Source organism: Ursus americanus, chromosome 9 (genome assembly GCF_024610735.1).
Source record: "Ursus americanus isolate L20-20 chromosome 9, mUrsAme1.1.p, whole genome shotgun sequence".
Taxonomy (NCBI): domain Eukaryota; kingdom Metazoa; phylum Chordata; class Mammalia; order Carnivora; family Ursidae; genus Ursus; species Ursus americanus.
Window position 1 is genome coordinate 35,370,178 of NC_142135.1, and position 19,366 is coordinate 35,389,543.

The following is a 19,366-nucleotide window of genomic DNA, read 5'->3' on the forward strand; positions in this document are numbered from 1 at the left end:
TTAATTCTGGTCGTGCTCTAGTGGCTTCACACAGTTGTTTTGTAGGCTTCGTCCAGAGTTTACCACTGCTGTCTGTTGACATCTGGGTAGGGTTGGTCTAATACAAACTATTCCCCCTTTTCTGGAACACAGAACTCTATCTCTACTACTTTTTCTACTTTTTAGAGACAATTGCTGGGCAGTCATTTGGATTTTCTTTTTCTAGTAAGGCTGTAGAATACAATAGTAGTTAAGATCCTGGACCCTGCAGGTTCAAATTCCTGCTCTGGCTACTTCTCGGGTTCAAATTCCTGCTCTGGATACTGTGACTTTGTGCAAAATACATGTCTTCCCTATGCCTCAGCTTACTCACCTTTGAAAATGGGGATAATTCCAAAGTATCTCCCAGGTTTGCTGTAAGGTTTAAATAAACTCCTATGTAAAGATCTTGGAGGAATGCCTCTTTCATGGCCAATAATAAATAAGCCAGCTTTGCTGGGTTTTATTGATATTATTTCACTTCTCATTTCAGTAAACTGTTTGGTGCACAGAGTTTGGGGCAAAGTTAATCAGCACCATTTTACAGATACGCAGACTGAAGATCTCAAAACCATAAACAGAAGTCAGGAATTACAGCTCCAGGCCTCTTGTTCTTTGCTAATTTACTCAGTTGTCATCTTCCCTCACTAGTCACTACCCTGAATCCTTCAATGAAATGAGCCTGCCTAAAAAAGTTTATCACAGGTTTTATTCATTAGGCTGAGAGAACTCCTAGACCTCTTCTTAAATAAGGACATTCTGTTAGGAAGCTTTTTTTTTTTTTTTTTGGCTTTTATTTATGTTTGAAGGGCTACAACATCCCCAGTGTCTAAGAGGAAAAGCCTGTTTTCTCAAATGTTTTTCTCCTTGGCCATATACCCCAGCCTTGAGTTCATATTCTGAACCAATGATTTCTCCTAAGTGGTTGAGTTTATTATTAACAATGTCCTTTAAACTTTCTCTAAACCTTGGCTGCTGGAGCTGGGGTGGCAAGGAGTGAGAGAGCTGGTATTCTCAGTTGCTCAAGCCTGTACATCAGGAGGATTGTGGCACCCGCTCCACTCCGATGGTCCCTCTCTAGATCTCCCCATACTAAGGATCAAGTTTATAAAAAGCCACAGTGGTGGGTCCCCTTTATAAAAGGGGCCCTGATGAAGCTGTGAGAGAAGGTTGGTTTTGGAAGGGGCTTAGTTTCGTTAGGGTTACAAAGTTGGCCTCAGGCTGCATGGGATGTATTTTTTGATCATCTGAATTCAAACGCTTTTAGGCAGAACAGGCATCACCATTCTCTGTTTATGTTTTGACTGGCTCCTGCAGGGATTTAGGTTTGTATCAAATTTTATGTAGGAGCACCTAGAAGAGTACAAGAAAATCTGGATTTTGCTGTAGACATTGGCACCTGATGAAGGGTCCAGAGACCAGAAAGCATCTGCGGTGGCAGATATAATCCACTAAAGACATGCACACACGGGCCCCAAATTCTATCCCACCAGTTCCAGGCCCAGCTGCCATCATAAGTTGTTTAGGTTCCTCATTATGGTTTACGTAAGATCTAGTTGGAAAAGTCCACCTGCATAGCCTAGTTTTATATCTCAAAAACTCAAGCCTGTGCAGTGTTATTTGTAGGCAATTACCATAAAGAGCAAACTTGGATACTCCTGTACAAGTCAGGAATGACTCAGTATTTAATTGAATGAAATGAAGTTGATCTGGTCCCTTGGAACTTTGGAGGAGAGCTTGGAAATCCAATGGAAGCTACTAGAGCCACAGAGCCAGGATCGAATGTTGCCTACAGACACTCTGCCTCTGGTCTTAGGCCACACCGCCCTCCTCAATTGGGACTCTGCATCCTAGCCAGAGATAACTTCCTCGGTCACCATTTGATAGTGTCCCTTTCCTGCCCAGAATGCTCTTAATGACTCCCAGCATCCTCAGAAGAAACCCTAGTTCAGTGATGTGACGTATAGGGTCAGAGTCTTGACCTTAAGCACCTCTGAGTTCTGAACTCTCACCACACCATTCCCTCCACTCTCTGACATCAACCCGGTCCTCTAGCTACTAAATTATAAGATGTGTCATACCCAGCCTTTGATATGCTGCGTCCTCCGCTTGGGCCATATGCTGTCTCCAAATCCCACCCCCACTGTATTAGTTTCCCATTGCTGCTGTAACAAATTTCCACATCGTGGCTCAAAACAAACCAAGGTTATTCTCTTAAATTTCTATAGGCCAGAAGTCTGAAATCTGTTTCCCTGGGGTAAAGTCAAAGTACTGGTTGGGCTGGTTCCTTCTGGAGGCTCTGAGGAGAGAATCCATGTCCTTGCTTTTTTCAGCATCTAGGGGCTGCCTGTATTCCAGGCTTGCAGCCCCCAGCTCACATGCAAAGCACATCACTCCAGGCTCCTCTCTGTGGTCAGCTTGCTTTCTCTTTGGCCAAAGTCAGATCTCCCTTTGTCTCCCTCTTACAAAGACACTTTCGATTACATTTGGGGCCACGCAGATAATCCAGGATAACCTCTCTTCTCAGGATACTTAACCTAATCACACCTGCAAAGTATCTTTTGCCATATGAAGTACTATTCACAGATTTTGGTGATTAGGATGTGGACCTCTTTGAGGACCCATCTGCCCTCCGGCTTCTGCTCAGTTTCTGTTTTTCTCCTCTAAGAGGCATCCCTGATCCCCCAGGCTGTGTTCAGGGGGCAGACTCTCTCATGAAGCATGTCACACACCAGATTGTAATTGCCTTTTTCATCTCCCTTCTCTCAACGGTCAGGGGCTCTAGGACTGGGATCTCAGTCACCTCTTTCCTTTCGGTGTCCTCCAAGTGTGGCACATGGGGTATGCTGAGTGTAAGTTTGCAGGGGTGAAAGTGCTCCTCCGGCTGACAACTCTAGGATGAACAGCCCTGATGAAGCAGGCACAAAGCTCCCCTGGTCAGGGTGAGGAAGGGGCCTGAAGAAAGCAGGGCTGTAGCTAGGCCTGTTGGTTGGACAGGTCACTTAATGCCCAGGAGGTGCATCCCTTGCTTTCAGATTCTAGAGCTTTGCATAGGGTGTACAACAGCCCAGCAGCCACAGAGGCATGGGCTCCTCAGGTCACACGCACTGCCCTGACCTCAGGGACGTGGCCCTTGGGAACAGGTACTCGGAGTCCAACTTCACTACACCTCTGTGGTGGTCTGTGACTGGTTCGTTTAGACATTGATTAACTTTTCAGGGAAACACAATCATTAGGCAAATTCCATCCACCTATCAGGCAAGATATAAACATAAGCAAATATTAACCTAGACACACGGTTTACAGCCCGCAGCTGCACGTTGGTGGTGCCAGCTTGCCCCTGGGTCCAAGGAGCTGTTTGGTTGAAGGGAGTGAAGCTGACGGTTCTGTGCTTTCCATTTACGCCAACAGATATGGGAACATGACCCCTGGAATGTGGACTTATACATGGGGCAAGGTTTACGTATCAGCAAGAAACACAAACACACCCCTCCCCCCAAGGCTATATTATATCACAGCTGCAAGTGTTTATTTCTGACAAGGCTAACCTAGTTTTAATTATTTATCCCAAAACTTATAAGCCACTAAAAATGTCCTGCAGAACCAGAGCGCAAAGGGAAAGAAGTCTCGGTAACCTGAGCCCTTGCTGGGGCAGACACCCTGCCCTTAGCTCCCACGGGCAGCAAGCTGAGGCTGTTTACTGGTGCACTCTTTTGACATGTGGTTGAGGTACTGTGGGTGGGAGAGGCGTCTGTGAGTTTCTTTTGGATGGTTAAGGGTGAAGACAGGGCTGGGGAGTCTGGTCAGCTCTCAAGAAGCATACACCTCTTTGAGACTGCAAAGGCTGAGCTACTTTAGGACTGGCCACCCCCTCCGTGGAGGCCACCAGGCCACTTCGGCTGTCTCCACCCCCTGAGGTGTCTGGTCTGGTGGCTGGACACTCTTGAACTCACAGTCAAAACACTGGTCCTACTGGAAACACTAAAATCTTCATTCCCTCAGCTGCCAGACCCTATCTGTCCCTTTCTAGAGAGTTTAGGGGACATTCTCTTTATGCCCACAAGAGGATCCTTTCCACCCTCGCCTGTCCTGTCTTCCTTCACCCTGCTCTGTATCTTTCAACTACTCCTTTACTCTCTTACCTCGTCCATCTGGACACGTGCACGTGTCAGCATGCTGGGCATGGGAGAAGATGAGCACAAGAGAGGGACCTTAGAATGAATAAGAACTTGCATTTGATTCTGACATGTCACATACCTAGTGCCAATTATTAAACTGAGATTCCTTTTCCTTATCATCAACTCTGACTTGACGGATAGCTTAGGGTCATGACTTAAAGCACGGATTTTGGAGCCAGACAGACCAGGGTTAGTGGTGGTGCTGCCATTTATAAGCTGAATGTCCTTGAGCAAATTAGTCTGCCCAATTACTCTTTCGTTTCCCTGTCTGCAAAATGGACTAACAGGGATATCTACCTCACAGAGTTGTTATGGGAACAAAATGAGGCTAAGCATGTAAAAAGCTTAACAATTCCTTGTATAGGTAGCGAGTGATTGATAAACATTAGCTATTGCTGCTATTGGCCATGATAGGATTGTGGGTAATATAAGAGCAACATACAGAACCTTTGGTTAGAGAATGCTGGAGAATCAACCACTCTGTCATCTCTGTCTTGTATTTGGGGTAGCTGGAAATATTATGGAGGGTGGAAAACTTTTCCAAGAGGTCATGGGAGGTAAGGTCATATAGGATGGAATTAAAAAAGCCCACTCCCAAATACCTCCAGGATCTCTAAGTGAATGAGGAGAATCACAACTTGATCCTGCATTGTTTTGTTGAGACTCTATGTACCCCCCTCCCCCACACCACCAACCAAAAGAATTTCAACAGAAATGGTCATAAGTAAGTTTAGTGCCAGAGGAGGAATGTTGAGCCACCCGCTAGGGAGCGGCTGGGCCTTCCAGCTTCATATTACAGGTCTGAGAAAAACAGAAAATGATTCAGGGACAGCTGTAACTCACTGAGCCAGCAGCCTACTGGGGTCAAAGCTACTTCCCACAGGTATAAGGCCAGAACCTTTCAAGAAGGAACTACCCAGGGCTGAAGTAACCACAAATGGATCCAACTGGTTTTTGTGGTGGGTAATGTTTGTTTAACATTATGTCCAGATGTCCAGATTGCAAGACACGTATGTTGGCATGAGAAAGTGTTTATAAAATTCTTATTTGAACTCCATTCTGGGTTAGGTACTGGGATAAATCAAACTGAAACCAAATTTTGGCCCCACCCTTGTAAAGAAGGGCTGGAACTGGTCCCGGGTTTCAAAAAAGTGGACAAGAAACTAAAAGAAGGGAATCATATGAGCAAGGAGGACTTGCCCGACATTCTCAGCTATTTTCCTGTTCCAAGAAAAAGGCTAAGCTGTGGACATGGTGAAGTCATCAGGGACTTTATTAAGATCTGGTTTCCTAGGTGAGCCCAAGATAGGGAGAAAGCCCCCTCCCTGGGAACATTTGGCTCCTTTCCATTGCTGGGCATTTAATGACAGACTTGGCTAAGCAACCTCCCTGTGAGGGTGGGAAGTGAATGCCCCACCCCCCAAAAAATGGACTCAGTGTGCTGGGTTACTTTTTCTTCGCTTTTCTACCAAACTTAAGCATTAATATCCTTTATTCGGCAATAACTTCCTGTTCTGGCAAAGAAGTAGAAATTGTTGTGGGTTGTTTTTTTTTTAAAGATTTATTTATTTTAAAGGATGGGGGAGAGAGAGTGCGTGCAGGGGAGAGGGACAGAAGGAGAGGGAAAGAGAGTCCCAAGCAGACTCGGGGCTAAGCACTGAACCTGATGCAGGGCTTGATCTCATGACCCTGAAATCACAGCCTGAACTGAAACCAAGACTAGGTCACTTAACCGACTGAGCCACCCAAGCACCCCAGAAATGGAAATTGTTTTAATGGGGTTTTTGTTTGTTTGTTTTCTGGGTTGTAATTTTTTGGTTTAACTTTTTTGATCCCAGTGTTGGCTATAAATTCAGGTTTGTATTTTCAGGTTTGACTTTAGTTAGCAGGACAGAACACAATTAGACCTGGCCAAGATCTCTAATACAAAAACAGCCGAGGCCGACATCCACTTCATTTCTGGGTTCTCAGTGCACCACCCAAAGAAGGGAGATGTCCAAAAATGTCATACTTGTGAAAACAGGAGGTATAGATAAGAGACTTTCAGATAGGGGCCTCTATTAGCTAACTTAACCGCAGCAAACTCTAGCTTACGTTTAGGCCTTAGAACAACAACCAAAAGTTTCTCCACGTATATACGAATACTATAAAATATATACATCTGTGCTTCCATATTAATGGAAAATCAAATAATTAAAACGTCCTTAATATTGATTATTTCTAGAGAATGGACTCATGAAATGGAGAAGAGAGTTTAGATTTTACTTGGTATTTTTTTTCTTTCTCTTTTTCCTGATGACTTTAACTGCCATATCCCACAGCATTACTGTTATAATAAAAAAAAATTTTAAGAAAAAAAAGGTTTCTTCACAAACAGTATGTTTGAAGCATCTGAAAAATCATTTATTCACAGCTTACTGTAGCAGAGCTCTATGACTGAGAGTCTGTTATCTTTAAAATAGTCTCTAAATTGCTTTCTTCCTTTGATGGATAAGAGGTGAAGAATTGGAAACTAGGCGAGATTCCATCTCACTGCTCCCCCCGCCGCCCCCCGCTTCTCACCAATGTTTAAACTATTCAGGCAAACTTTCTTCAGCAAACAGAAGATAAGTCTGAAATAGCTGATGTAATGGTGACCAAGTTTTTCCTTCTGGCAAATTAAAACAAATGATTTTGCTGTCAGATCTTTACCACTGAAGTCACTTGGCAATCCAGAACTTTTCCATCAAAGAAATTGCAAAATTGGATCCACTTGGAGTGACACAAGAAAACAGAATATTTGACCAAAAAGATAAGATAGAAGAGTGAGTCTTTGCATTCTGTTGAATGAGTGCACAGAACATTTTCTAGAGATACTAGGTTTTAAAAGGTTGTACTTGTATGGATGGGGCATGTCAGGGTGTGAGACTAGAGAATAATATTCTAGAAACTGTGACTCTCACTGGGTTGTGTAAGTTCTCATAGTGCCTCCCATTGAGCCTCGAATAGGTGCTGTAAGACTCAGAGGGGGAATTAGATATTTGGGGATGACAATCATCTTTGACTATTTGCTTCCATATGCAGACATTGGAGGAACCCCAGAAACCCTCTGGTGGATCAGATACAGAACACTCAGTGGTAAGGGCTGTAGGCCTGGTGTCAGCTGGACTGGGTTGGAATCTTGGTACCATCCACTAGCAAATAATTTAACGTTTCACTTTCTTCATCTGTCAGCTAGAGATTATTATATGACTTAATCCTGCAAAGGCCTTGAAAGATAAATGTGGTGATGCATGCAAACATTTTAGCATGTTATCAGCCACAGACTAAAAATGTCTCTGACCTGAGACCCTATACAATCTCTGGAAGACCATGCACAGGAGCGTGGCATTGTTGGGAGGCTTATGTTTAGTTCACATAGGCATTAAAGACCAGGCCGACTAAAGACCAGGCTGACTGTTTAAAGTTGTCAGTATGTATGGTTACCCCTTCATTGTCTTTAAAAACGAGGTGTTTTCAGATAGTAGAGGTTTGGGGGGTTGGCAGCCTGCCTCAAATAAGAATATTTCAAGTGCCAACAAATTTTAATTAGTGGGTGGTACCAAAAATATCACAGAGATAAACCAGTCTTTTCCACTATGGTTTCACACTGGGTAGCCTACCATACCTATAGGCTTCTAGAATAGGCAGATAGAAATATTTTGAGTGTGTGAAACTCTCAAGACATGCCAAATTTCTGAAGTTGTATTGTTTATTCTTACCGGAGTGTGTTATAGGCCATTATCTGGTAGCAAGTTTGCAGGATAAATAAATTCAGTCACTTATTCACAATTTGTTCAACAGTGATATATGGAGGACCCCACTTTATGCCAAGAATGGTTCTAGGCACTAGGATTATTCCGTTAGTGAATATAGCCCTGTCCTTGTGGAGTTTACATTCTACAAATACTTCTGGTTGGAGACAAGCAGAAATTAGCTAACTGGGCATTTCTTTGGATTCTATCATGGATTAGTGGTGAATTATCTAAGCAAGAAGACCTCAAGTGTTCTGTGAACAGAATGATGGCCAGGCATTTGGAACCTGAATGGAAACCCTCCAAGTGGCTTCCCTGCAGGCAGCCTTCCTAGAGGAGCTCTTGACCCCTCTCTCCAGGAGCAAGGACTTGTGCCTCTCTCATGATGGGCTGCCTCTTTGAAACCAGGCCAAGGGTGACTCATGTGGTCACATGGGGTTTACAAAGCACCTCTTCACCAATCCATTTCCTGCAAAGTGGCTGTTAGCTTGGCAGTGTGAGAGGATAGGTCCAAGAGGAAAGTAGGAGAGGCCTGGATCTTATAGGCAGGAAAGACATTTGTGCAGGGCCGAGGTTTGAGATGAGAGACTTCTGCCGCTGCTGTGGCTAGCAATGTCGGGGCTCAGAGTATCTGTAGGATGGGGTGGTGGAGTTAGCAATTGGTTGCTGAATCCTTCAGGACCCCCCACTGCAAATCACAGGGGCTGATTCTGATAATCAAGCAGAAAAGGGTTCATGAAAAAGAAATTGGCTAGCTCAGAATTAGCCTGGAGAACCAATCTCATAGAAGACCATTTGAATCCATGCTACGGAACCCCCTGGGGGGAAGAAGCTGCTGCTTGGCGGCCGCCCCGCCGAGGAAAAAGGCCACCAGCACTGCCACTCCACTGATACTATTTCAGTCCCATTTCTTCTAAAAGAAACCTCTGCTGCCCTCCTTGACAGCAAAATGGGTTTCACCCAGAGCCTTTTTCTTTGAAGCTCTCACTTCTCAGTCAAATGTAACTCTGATTCGGTTGCCTGCGCTCTGATTGCACAGGAGTTTGGGAACTGATTTTCTGGATTCTTCCTGATAAAAGTAGGACTCATAAAGCTGGCATTTCCCAAATAGAGCAAAGAGAGGTTAAAAAGTTGCTGGACAGCCAGGAAACATTGCAATTATCTCTTTCACTCAACCCTTAGCTAAGCCAAGGCCAACCTACACCACAATGTGAAGCATGGTGTCAACTTCAACAAAATTCTCTGCCTAACATAATTCAACTCTCCTTCAAGCAAGCTAAAGTGACTCCTCTGCCTGAAATGGGTAAAACTCAAACTCAAACAGAAGTGGTCCTCGGAAGTAAAAAAAAAAAACAAAACAACAACAACCCACAAAAATAATTGTAGCCATCTTATCTTTCATTGGAGAAAACTGGCAAGCAGTGTTTATGGTATAAAATATTCAGGGGGCATTAGTTTGGTAATCGAAGGATAATCAAGTACACAATGGGTACCTCTACCTTCTGGCTAGCTTATCTCTTAGTCTCATGCAGGAGAGAGGAGCTATCCCAGAATCCTCTCTCCAGCTTCCTCTCAAGAGATAGAGGCTTTGGATTCAAGGTATCACATCTCTGGGAACAGGGCTGCCTCCTCCTAAGGGCTCAGGACACAGTTGTCCAGAGTGTCACGTTGTGGGCCCTAGCCTGTGAGGACTGACTTCACTGTGTTGGGCAGCCCCTACCCAGCCAGATAGTAGAGCTCCCTGTCAGGGCCCACAGCCTCCCAGTTTCTCTCCGCCTCCATTTCCCCCCTAAGCTGCCCTCTGGAAAAGACCACACTCAAGTGTGAGGGTCATTCATCCTTATTAGTTCCCCTTGGACTCCTGGCAGCCCTTGAAGGTCCCTCAGAGAGGGTGTCCTGTGACCCGGTTGTAAGGATGCTGCCCACTGTCTCTCAGGAACTGAGAGGGGAACTGGTACTAGAACTCGGTTCTCTAGTCTCCCATGATGGCATCTCTTGTTCAAGGATATTTGCATTTAATAGAGGACAGAGACTTGAGCCAAAGGGTTGAGTCACCTCTGGTGCAATGTCACTCACCTTTGAGCCCTCATGCTAGGGACGGCTGAGTAACACAGTGTTCCCCTGCAAGCCACGTGGAGGTAATGCTGCGGTGAGCAGAGCGGGCAACCCCATGGCATCTGTACCTGCCTGAATGCCTCATGCCCTCCACGCACAGGACTGGAGCGAGGGAGCCCAGTGGAACTTCTTCAGGAACTTCACTCTCCAGGTCTTTCCATCATGGGAAGGATGAGAAGGATGCTCTTCTTTCACCCCACACCTCCAGGGAAGTGCCAGCCCTCTGTCTCACTGGCCAACCTCAGCTTCTATGACCATCTGAGCTTAGCAAAGCATGTGCTAGAGGAGGGGAATCAGTGGGATTTCAAGTTTCCTCCTGCCAGAACCTAACATGAGACCAACAGTCAAGGCTCCAAGGTGTTCAGATGACCGTGACGGTTGATTGATTGCAAGAGGAGGAGACCGTCCTGAGAGCCTGAGCTGCCTTCATTACGGCTGCGCTCCTCTTGGTTTGTTCAGTATTTACAGAGCTGAGAACCAAGCATGGGTGGTCGCAACCCATGCTTGGTGCCGCCTCACTTTGGGAATCTGCCAGCATTTCCAATGGATTTTTTACACCTGTTGCCCCAGATGCACCCCTAGATCCTGTCCCTCAACTGAACAATGCAGCAAGTGTTGACTTAAATTTTCAAATAAACTCCTTGACTTGATCGTAAGACTCATGTCAAGCTCCGCAAGAATGTGTTATGACTCTACTGATGCTGGGGCCCCTTGGGTCCAGTCACAGAGTAAGACCGTGATACTCGAGAGACAGTCCAGCTCCCACAGAGCAGCCCTATTAACTTTTGTTCTTTATTTGTGCTTTTTGACCATCATGAAGGAGAGAGATGTCTGGGTCACTCTGCTCGCAGTTCTTCTCTTCCATCTGTTTTGTTCTCACCCCAAACATGCTTCTCTTTCCTCTGAAGTGCTGGAGGACACCCTCTCCAATACCAGTCGGGGTACTTCTCATCACTTTCCCCTTTTGGCTTTCTGCATTACAACAGCTCCTGAGAGCCTCTGGCAACACAGAGCCCTGGGGAGAGGCCATGGCGGGCAATGCTGACACACAAGGACGGTAGTTCTGGAACAGGGTCCACTGTCCCCTGAAGCAGAGAAATGTTCATTCAACGCGCATTTGGGCCCACTTCCTTTGGATCCACCTACTTCTCATTTTGCAAAATGCTTCTAAGTCCTTAAATTAGTTGTAGCACCTCAGGCAAAGACTAGAAAAAGGGGTGACATCTGGGGGATAGAGGTAGAAGTAATACAAATACCCATGAAAGAGAAGTGTGAGTTCTTGGTGGGAATTACTGTCGTGAAGAGGAAGCAGGAGAGACCAGAGTCGCAATGGTATTGCCGGGTGCGTCGGTCTGCATGGCCGTGATGCTGGAGCAGGCTCGGTAAATAGTAACAGTCGTGCTAACACTTGCTGTGTTGATTGTGTGCCAGGTACTTTACACGGAGTGTTCCGTTTATTCCTCCTGACGCCTCTAGAAGTAATATCCCCCTGTTGAGAAGACAGGATTTGAAGTCAGAGAGGTTAAGCTACTCGCTCAAGGCCTCACCTGTTAGTAAGCGGTGTCATTTGAAGTTGAACCTGAGCCCGCTGATTCAGAGGCCATGCTTTTCACTTCCACACCTGCTTTACTGTTTCCCCACAGAGAGGCTCCATCTGGGAGCATGGAGAGAGGGAAACTCCCAGAGACCCCAGCGAGGCCACAGGCACGTGGGCAGGACTGGTGTTTCCGCACAGAGAAAGGTAGGAGCTGGGGAACTCCCTCTTAACCCAAGGCCCTTTGCTGTTTAGGAAATGCTGCACGGGCATGATCTTAGTCAGTGGGCGAATGGGGTAACAAACAGCTCCACATACCAACAGCTGAACACAGAAGCTTATTTCCTGCTGACATAAACGCTAAGCAGACAGTCCTGGTCAGGCAGCTGTCCTGGGCTTCTCCTCCACACAGTGACTCCAGGCCCCAGGCTCCTGCCCCGAGATGGGAAGAAAGTGAGGGAAGACACGCTGGCTGCTTAACCACGTTAGCCAGAAAATGTCACATCACTCAGGCTCATATTTCACCGGCCAGAATGAATCACCTGGGGAGGGTTGGAGGGTCTCAGAAATGGAGTCCCTGGATGGTTGTTAGCTGCTTTTCAACAGCAACTGTTCACTCTGGAAGGAGACCATGATTCTTCTGGGGCCACCAGCCATTTCTATCCCAAACACACTGGAGAGAAAGCATGGGGAGTGATATGATCGCCTGGCACATGCTGGTGAATGGCTCCTGAATGTTGGCTTTGTATGGGCTGCACTGGAACGGGAATGTTCCAGAGCCTTAGATGGGGTGCTTCTCCTAAGGAGCAGGTCCAGGAGATCAAGCCCTTCCCTAGGCACCGGCAGCCTGCTGAATCTTGGCCTAGGTGCTAAGACTAGAGTCTGTCCTCGCATGTGGTCCGATGTCACTGAATCTGACCCCAACAGCAGCGTTGCCGGAGAACTGGTTTCTGAAAGCAAGACCAACCTTCCTGTGACTTTAACTAGAATCTGTTACATCAGGTCATGTGACATACTGAGGTTTTTTTTTTTTTTTTTTTTTTTTTTTAAATAAGCTCCTATTGACAGGCCATTCTGGGAGTCTGGGTAAGAAAGATTGAATCCCGAGATCTAAATCCTCAGACTAAAGACATTTACAGAAAGAATTTGAATAAATGTGGCTGTCAGAAAGAAAAGGGGCCAGAAAAAAGGGTGGACAGATTCTGAGGGGGAAAAAAAAAAAAAAAACCAGCCTGTTCTCAGAGTCATATTTCAAATTCCAAGTTTTTATGTCTCTTTTTTCCCCAAAATTGTCATTAATTATGGATCGTGTGTCCTGTGGAAGTTTGTTAATATTATTAGTTTTGGAAAGGCGTTTCCTGCTTCTTTTCCATATGCAACTGTTTATTTAGTCAGCTGGTTTTCATTTCAGAGCGCAGGTTCAATGGTCCAGCTAGAGGATAATGGGCCGAAATGTCTCAAACGAAACTTGAATAAATAAATAACTCTGATATTTTTTCTTCAGGAGTAGACGAATACAGTATTGAATCCATTGGGACTAACCTGGCCCCTTTTTAGGAAAATGCCCCTGGATGGAAATAATAGTGGATTTGAAAACTTGAGTTGTAGATTTTCTGAAATGCCAGCATTCTTTCTGTACATCTGACACTTTGTACTTGCAAAACGGTCTATAACTACTCTTCAAAATACCCCTCAGAGGAAAACTGCAAAATTTCCCTTAGTTTCCAGATGAGGAAACAGGCTCTGGAAAGACAGTCATCTCTCCCAAGTTCACAGAAAGGGCACAAACTTGGAGATTGCGGCCCCCAGTTTCTCACCCAATTTCCCACTCCAGTCAATCCCACCTTCATGAGGCCACTTTTCCTGCCAAACGGCCAAAAGGACTGAAGGGTGGGCTCACAGAGACCTAGTGAGTTGCTCTGAGACCTTTTAGAACAATGGTAGGAATTTCCACTTGAAGTCTGTGCTCAGTGCCTTAGTCAGTGTTGTGCGTATAAGCTGTCACATTAAAAAGCCTCCACAAAGCAATGTTTTTCCTTTACTTGCAACTCTTCTTTCCCCACCAGCCTCGCTCTGACTGGTTTACGCTCCTCTGGCCCCATTGCCCCTCCGCTAGGACCCTCCCTCCATCTCCCTCTGTTCTAGCAGCCCAGCATCCTCGGCTGTCCTCCTGCTGCCTCCTCCCCTCCACACAGCTTTTTCCAGGCAACCCATCGCCACCTCTGCACAAGCACAGCCAGTCTGAGTGGATGGGCTCGGGCAGAGAGGGGCCTCGGGGCCCAAACTCTTGTGCGTGCCAGGGTGTGGGTGTGGGCCGTGCAGGGGCCGGAAGGGGCTCGGCTGCTCCAGCCGCTCGGGAGGCAGGCAGTCTAGCAGGGCAGGGGGTCGCGGCCTTGGGCATGGGAGCAGATAGATGGGGCTCTGAACCAGAGCTGGTGTCAGAGGCAGCCATAGAGCAGACATAGCTGTGTGTCATGGAGAAGGGCACTCTGGACACAGAGTCAGAAAGCCTGCCTCCAAATCCTGCCCCTGACAAGTTCCATCTGTGTGACTTTGGGACACACGTCTCTGAACCTTGGCTTCCTCGTCTCTAAAATGGAGGCTACTGGTACATTAGCAAATACTCGGCAGCTCTTCAGATGCCCCCGAGGTCACTCTGAGCACTTTACGTATGTGAATATCCTTATTCCTGGCACGAGCGCTCTGGTGTGTGTACTTTCACGAGGATTATTGTACAGTTACAGAAATGGAGCCGCAGAGAGGTTGACCATCTTCCCCAAGATCTCATGGCTTACGCAAGCTGAACTGGGATTATCTCATCGAGGGACTCTGAGGTAATCTTCGGCAAGTTGCTAGCTCAGTGCCTGGCATAGAGTAAACACCCAATAAAGATATAGAGACAAAGGAGGCTTGATGTGGGGGGCAGTGTATGGATGGGGGTCGGGATAAGACCAGCAAAGGGAAGAGGCTAAGGAGCACATGTGGAAAGACAGGCCGGACTAAAGGACAAGAGGTATGCTTCACAGACAGAGCAAAGTGGGGGCTTGGGTTTGAACTAGGCCCAAGGTCTCAGCTTAGCTATCGCTTCTTCCAGGAAGCCTTCCCGGATCTTGCACGATTGAATTAGGAGCTCTTCCTCTCTAGTGCATCCTTCACCATGGGGACCAGGCTGCTGTGGAAAGGCACAGTACTGCACTGGAATCACTCAAACTTGCACATTCTCCATATTTTGGGCTCAGCAGTGACTTTGGCCTGCTCACCTGTGCACCCCAAGGGCCTGGCGTCCAACCTGACACATAGCCCATCTCGAGAGCTCTACTTAGATAAATGAAGGAATGAACAAACAGGCACAAGCAGACTGACAACACTCTGGCCTCTTGTCCAAGCATCTCGATTCGCATGGCAGGGAGTCCCACTGAGAAGCCCATTCAGCCTTCATTCCCACTCCAGGCCTGCGTGGGTCAGGGTGACACATCTGTGGGGTCTGTGGGAGTATGTGGCTGGGCCTTGCAGGGAGGCATCAAATAGCTACTAACAGGTAGGCTACCTCAGGGCTTGAGGGACTTCTCTGCTCCCTCTGGCCCAGACAACAGTGTCCCAGGAGAGTAACTAGAGCAGCTGGGAATGGTACTGGGAAGTCACCCTTCTAAGTCCTTTACCCTCTTAGGATCCCCAAGGCCTTCCAAGGGAGTTTACCTCATGCCTGGAGAGAGAGTACCTGAAATGCTCCTCTCAGCAAACTTTTTAAGTAGTTGCTTTTCTTACCAAGGCCCATCCCCAACAAGGCCAGGCACTGGGGTCGCCCACCGCAGTTCCAACCCAGACACTCTGGGCCCTCCTTCCTCATTAACACAAGCTTCTCCTGCTCCTTCCAAGCCTAGGGCTCAGGGGAATCTCCATGGGAACCTCATGGGGAATTCCAAGCCCCACAGATTGTCTGCCATCTGAACTTGGCCTCTCTCACAGTTGCTCAGGACGCTGGCACACTGACTGGGAGGCAGCACAAAACACTTGATTTTCTTTCCCCAGCGCTGTTGCCTGGGCCAACCCCCCGTGCTCAGAAACGCCTTACCGTAGAAGCTGCAGGCAGGCAGGCCAAGGTGGAATAGGTTTGGGCACTGAGTATAAACTCAACGTGTAATCACCTCACGGGCCCGAGGTCAATTTTTATGGTTTGACTTTGCCGCTTCCACCAGGCCGTGCTCTTTCTACAGAGCAAGGCAGGCAAAACCCTAGCTGCTAGAGCACGGGCACAATTTCCAGACTTGGACCTTCCCAGCTGGGAAAAATCTGGACATGGGACTTGTACCTCCAACCTGTACTCTTTGCACCTCCTTTTCTGGTTGCATAATATAGCAGGAAACACAGGTCTAAACAGTCACTGTGCCGGAGAGATCCAGAGATCTTTGGATTTCTGCTGGCAGAGATCAAGGGCTTCCTGATAATCTATTTTCTGGAAAACACAGGGCAGGGAACGTTCCAGGTAGCCCTCAGATATCCCACAATAATGAAAGTTCTCTGTAAATGAAATTGTTGTGAGATACAAGGAACAATGTGGCCGGGGGCTGACTGAGGCTGACAGGCCAGGCCAGGTGGGTGGAAAGTGTGACACATCTTCACAGTGCTCTTGATCAAGTGGGGATCAGGCCAGGCTTGGATCGAGTGAGGATCCGGCCTGGATCCAGCCAGGCAGGGCTGCTGGCCTCCCAGGCGTGACCTGAGGGCAGACGGAGCATCACGACACTACTAAGCCTTAGAGCCCCATCCCAGTTCTACTCCCAAGACCTCAGCAGGTCACTGACCTAAGGAAGTGGAGGGGACGGAATCTGTCCTGCCTCTCAGGGTGGTCACGAGGTTTAGGCTAAGTGACTGTGACGGCTCCTAAGCTATTGTTGCTTCACTCTAAATGCCACTCTGCTCTGTGACACTGGGGACGCTACAAACCACGATTCTCCTTTCCCAGCTGCCAGCTCCATGCTGCCAGCAGCGAGTAGTAGCAGCAGGACCAGGGTGCGATAAGCAAGGCCCCCAGGATGAAAACTTTAAGGAAACACTTACTCTCTCATGCCCCCTGCACCTGCACGACCTTCCAGAAAGGCCTGCAGAGACTCGGACTAAAGGCTGTTCCCTACCACCTGTGATTTACGAGCGCCTATGGAGAACCAACCTCCTGTACATTGCCTGGTATTTGTTAATGACTTAGGTTTGTTTGTTTTCTTTTTTTCCTTCCACTAAGTTGCTTTTCATCCGTGAGGGAGCATTCAGGGCTTCAGTATGGCCGCAGACATTCCTGAGGGTCGTGGGGATGGGGACGTCCTCGCTTCCTGTCTCTGGAGGAGTTGAGCCTTGGTTTAGTGAAAGGAGGGCAAGATGATTCTCTTGTCGTCAGTGTCATCCACGCGCCCACATCTGGCCTCCACTGGTCTGCCAGAGGAAAACAAGTAGAGCGAAGGACCGATAAGCAGTCAGCAAGGATGGGCTTGGACGAAGGAATGAAAGGAAGTCCAAATTGCTATGAACAAAAAAAAAAAGAGTCACCTGGAGTTCAGAGGAGTTGTCTGCCAAGAGCAATCAGCCATCCGTGTGGTCATTATCATCCCCACTTGCAATGAAACCATGATTCCATCTGGTTTCAGGAAAACAAAATCTATAGTGTTTAATGATTTTGTTCCCATAATAACAGTAAATGAGCAAACAATATTTTTTGCTCTGCTTGGAGAAAAATACAAACCATTCTCATGGAGTGATGTTTAAATATGAAAGTCACCCTCTGATTCACCTCTGCCTCTGTCACCCCCAGACCTATTGCTCCAACCAGTATTGACATAACAGATGCCAAATCATGAAGCTGTTGATATTATGCTCCGGGGCATCTTGGTTACAGCAGTCACATGACCTTTGTGTCTGTGTTCCATCTGAGGCCTAACTCCGGCTAGCCAAATCCCACAGACAGCGACGTAGGGCCAGAGACTAGAGCACGCAGTGGATGTTTTTCCCCTGCAAGAAAATGATAGAAACAGACCAAACTTAGTAGCTTTCAGAAAGGTTCCTTATCTTACACTTGTAATTTAGGAATACACTCTTTTTGTCAGTAGAACTGATTTAGTTTGTTAGGGCTGCTGTAGCAAGTACCACAGGTTAGGTGGTTTAAACAACAGAAATTAAATTTTCACAGGGTGCCTGGGTGGCTCAGTCAGTGAAGCATCTGCTTTCGACTCAGGTCATGGTCTCAGGGTCCTGGGATTGAGCCCCGTGTCAGGCTCCCTGCTCTGGGGGGAGTCTGCTTCTCTCTCTCCCTCTTGCTCTTTCTTGCTCTCTCTCAAATAAATAAATAAAATGTTAAAAAAAAAAAAAAAAGAAGAAGAAACTGAATTTTCACAATTCTGGAGGCTAAAAGTCCAAGATCAAGGTGTCAGCAGGGTTGCTTTCTACTGAAATTTCTCTTTTTGTCTTGGAAATGGCCACCTCCTCCCCACATCTTCATGTGGCCTTTCCTCTCTGTGTTTATAACCTAATCTCTTCTTGTAAGGATTCCAGTCATATAGGACTAGGGCCCACCCATGTGGCCACCTTTTACCTTTATTACCTCTTAGACGACCCTATCTAAAAATATACTCACATTCTCAGGAACTGGGGCCTAGGGCTTCAACATATGAATCTGGGGGTGGGCAGACACAATTCAGCCCATGACAAATACTTCGAATGACAATCGCAGTTATAGCTAACGTTTCCTGTCGTGTTTGGAACTGTACTAAATACTCGACTTGAATCTAATCCTTAAAAACAGTTTTATACAGGTGTCATCACTGTTCTCATTTTAGAGATTAGTGACAAAGGCTTTAAGAGGTTGAGTGACTTGCCCAATGTTACATTACTAGGAAGTATGGAATCAGAGGTATGAAGTAAGACATAATGTGAACTCAGGTCTGCCAACTCCAAAGAAATCCAAGTTTCAGAAGATCCTGCAACCATTTTCCTTTCCAGAATATTAATGAAAACAATTTACTGACCCTTAGCACATATATACATCGAAGAGAATAAGGTGAAATATCTTTGGAAGAAAAATAACGTCTTGGGTATGTCAAATTGTGAAGAAAGAATATTATATATGCCATTTTTGGATGATAACTGGTTTCACAGTTGAGAAGTATTCTAAAGACTAAGCTAAAGGGGGAAAAAGAGAGCAATGAATAATTAAACTTTATTTGTTGATGTTCTTGGCATTGCATTCAAAAACAAATCCATTTTGGAGAAAACCCCAGATCTCAAGAACACATTTTGTACTATGAAATTTGAATCTCACACAAAGACAAGAACAAGAGCTAAATCAAGTAGGTAAGAAACATCTATGTTTATTTTTCTCTACTTGAAATATTAAATCACATCTATCTCTACACCTATCTCAATATTATTCTCTGCTTTAACTCCTTCATTATCCTTGCCAATCTCAAGATTCCCATTTATTATAATTATCAATGTAAAGAGGGCATGTGATGTGATGAGCACTGGGTATTATATAAGACTGATAAATCACTGACCTCTACCTCTGAAACCAATAATACATTGTATGTTAATTAATTGAATTTAAACTTTAGAGAAAGTTTATCAATGATCCAACTGTGTCATTTTTAACATAGAATCTATTTTACCTATTTTTTCCTCTCTGTCCTGCTGCCCCATCCTAGCTGGATACTAGCTAGCTAATCTTAACAGGAAGTGAGTACCTATGATCTGAAATGACTCTTGAA

At 46.2% G+C, this 19,366-nt stretch overlaps 1 protein-coding gene across 5 annotated transcripts in view; it reads left to right on the top strand.

The window, feature by feature from the left end:
• Nucleotides 1–19,366, top strand: part of ANKRD46 (ankyrin repeat domain 46) — a 219,115-nt gene that overhangs the window by 71,917 nt on the left and 127,832 nt on the right. The window contains exons 5-6 of one of the 5 annotated variants that reach the window (XR_006781094.2): nucleotides 11,728–11,825; nucleotides 14,357–14,452. The exons of 3 other annotated variants lie outside the window; for them this stretch is intronic. Coding sequence is in view for 1 of the 2 variants with exons in the window: in XM_045805861.2 (XP_045661817.1) it covers nucleotides 11,728–11,825; nucleotides 14,357–14,385 (127 nt within the window). In the remaining variant the exon portion in view is untranslated. Of the gene's footprint in view, nucleotides 1–11,727; nucleotides 11,826–14,356; nucleotides 17,986–19,366 lie in introns of those variants that run through there. One more of the 5 variants, XM_045805861.2, reaches the window with a different exon arrangement.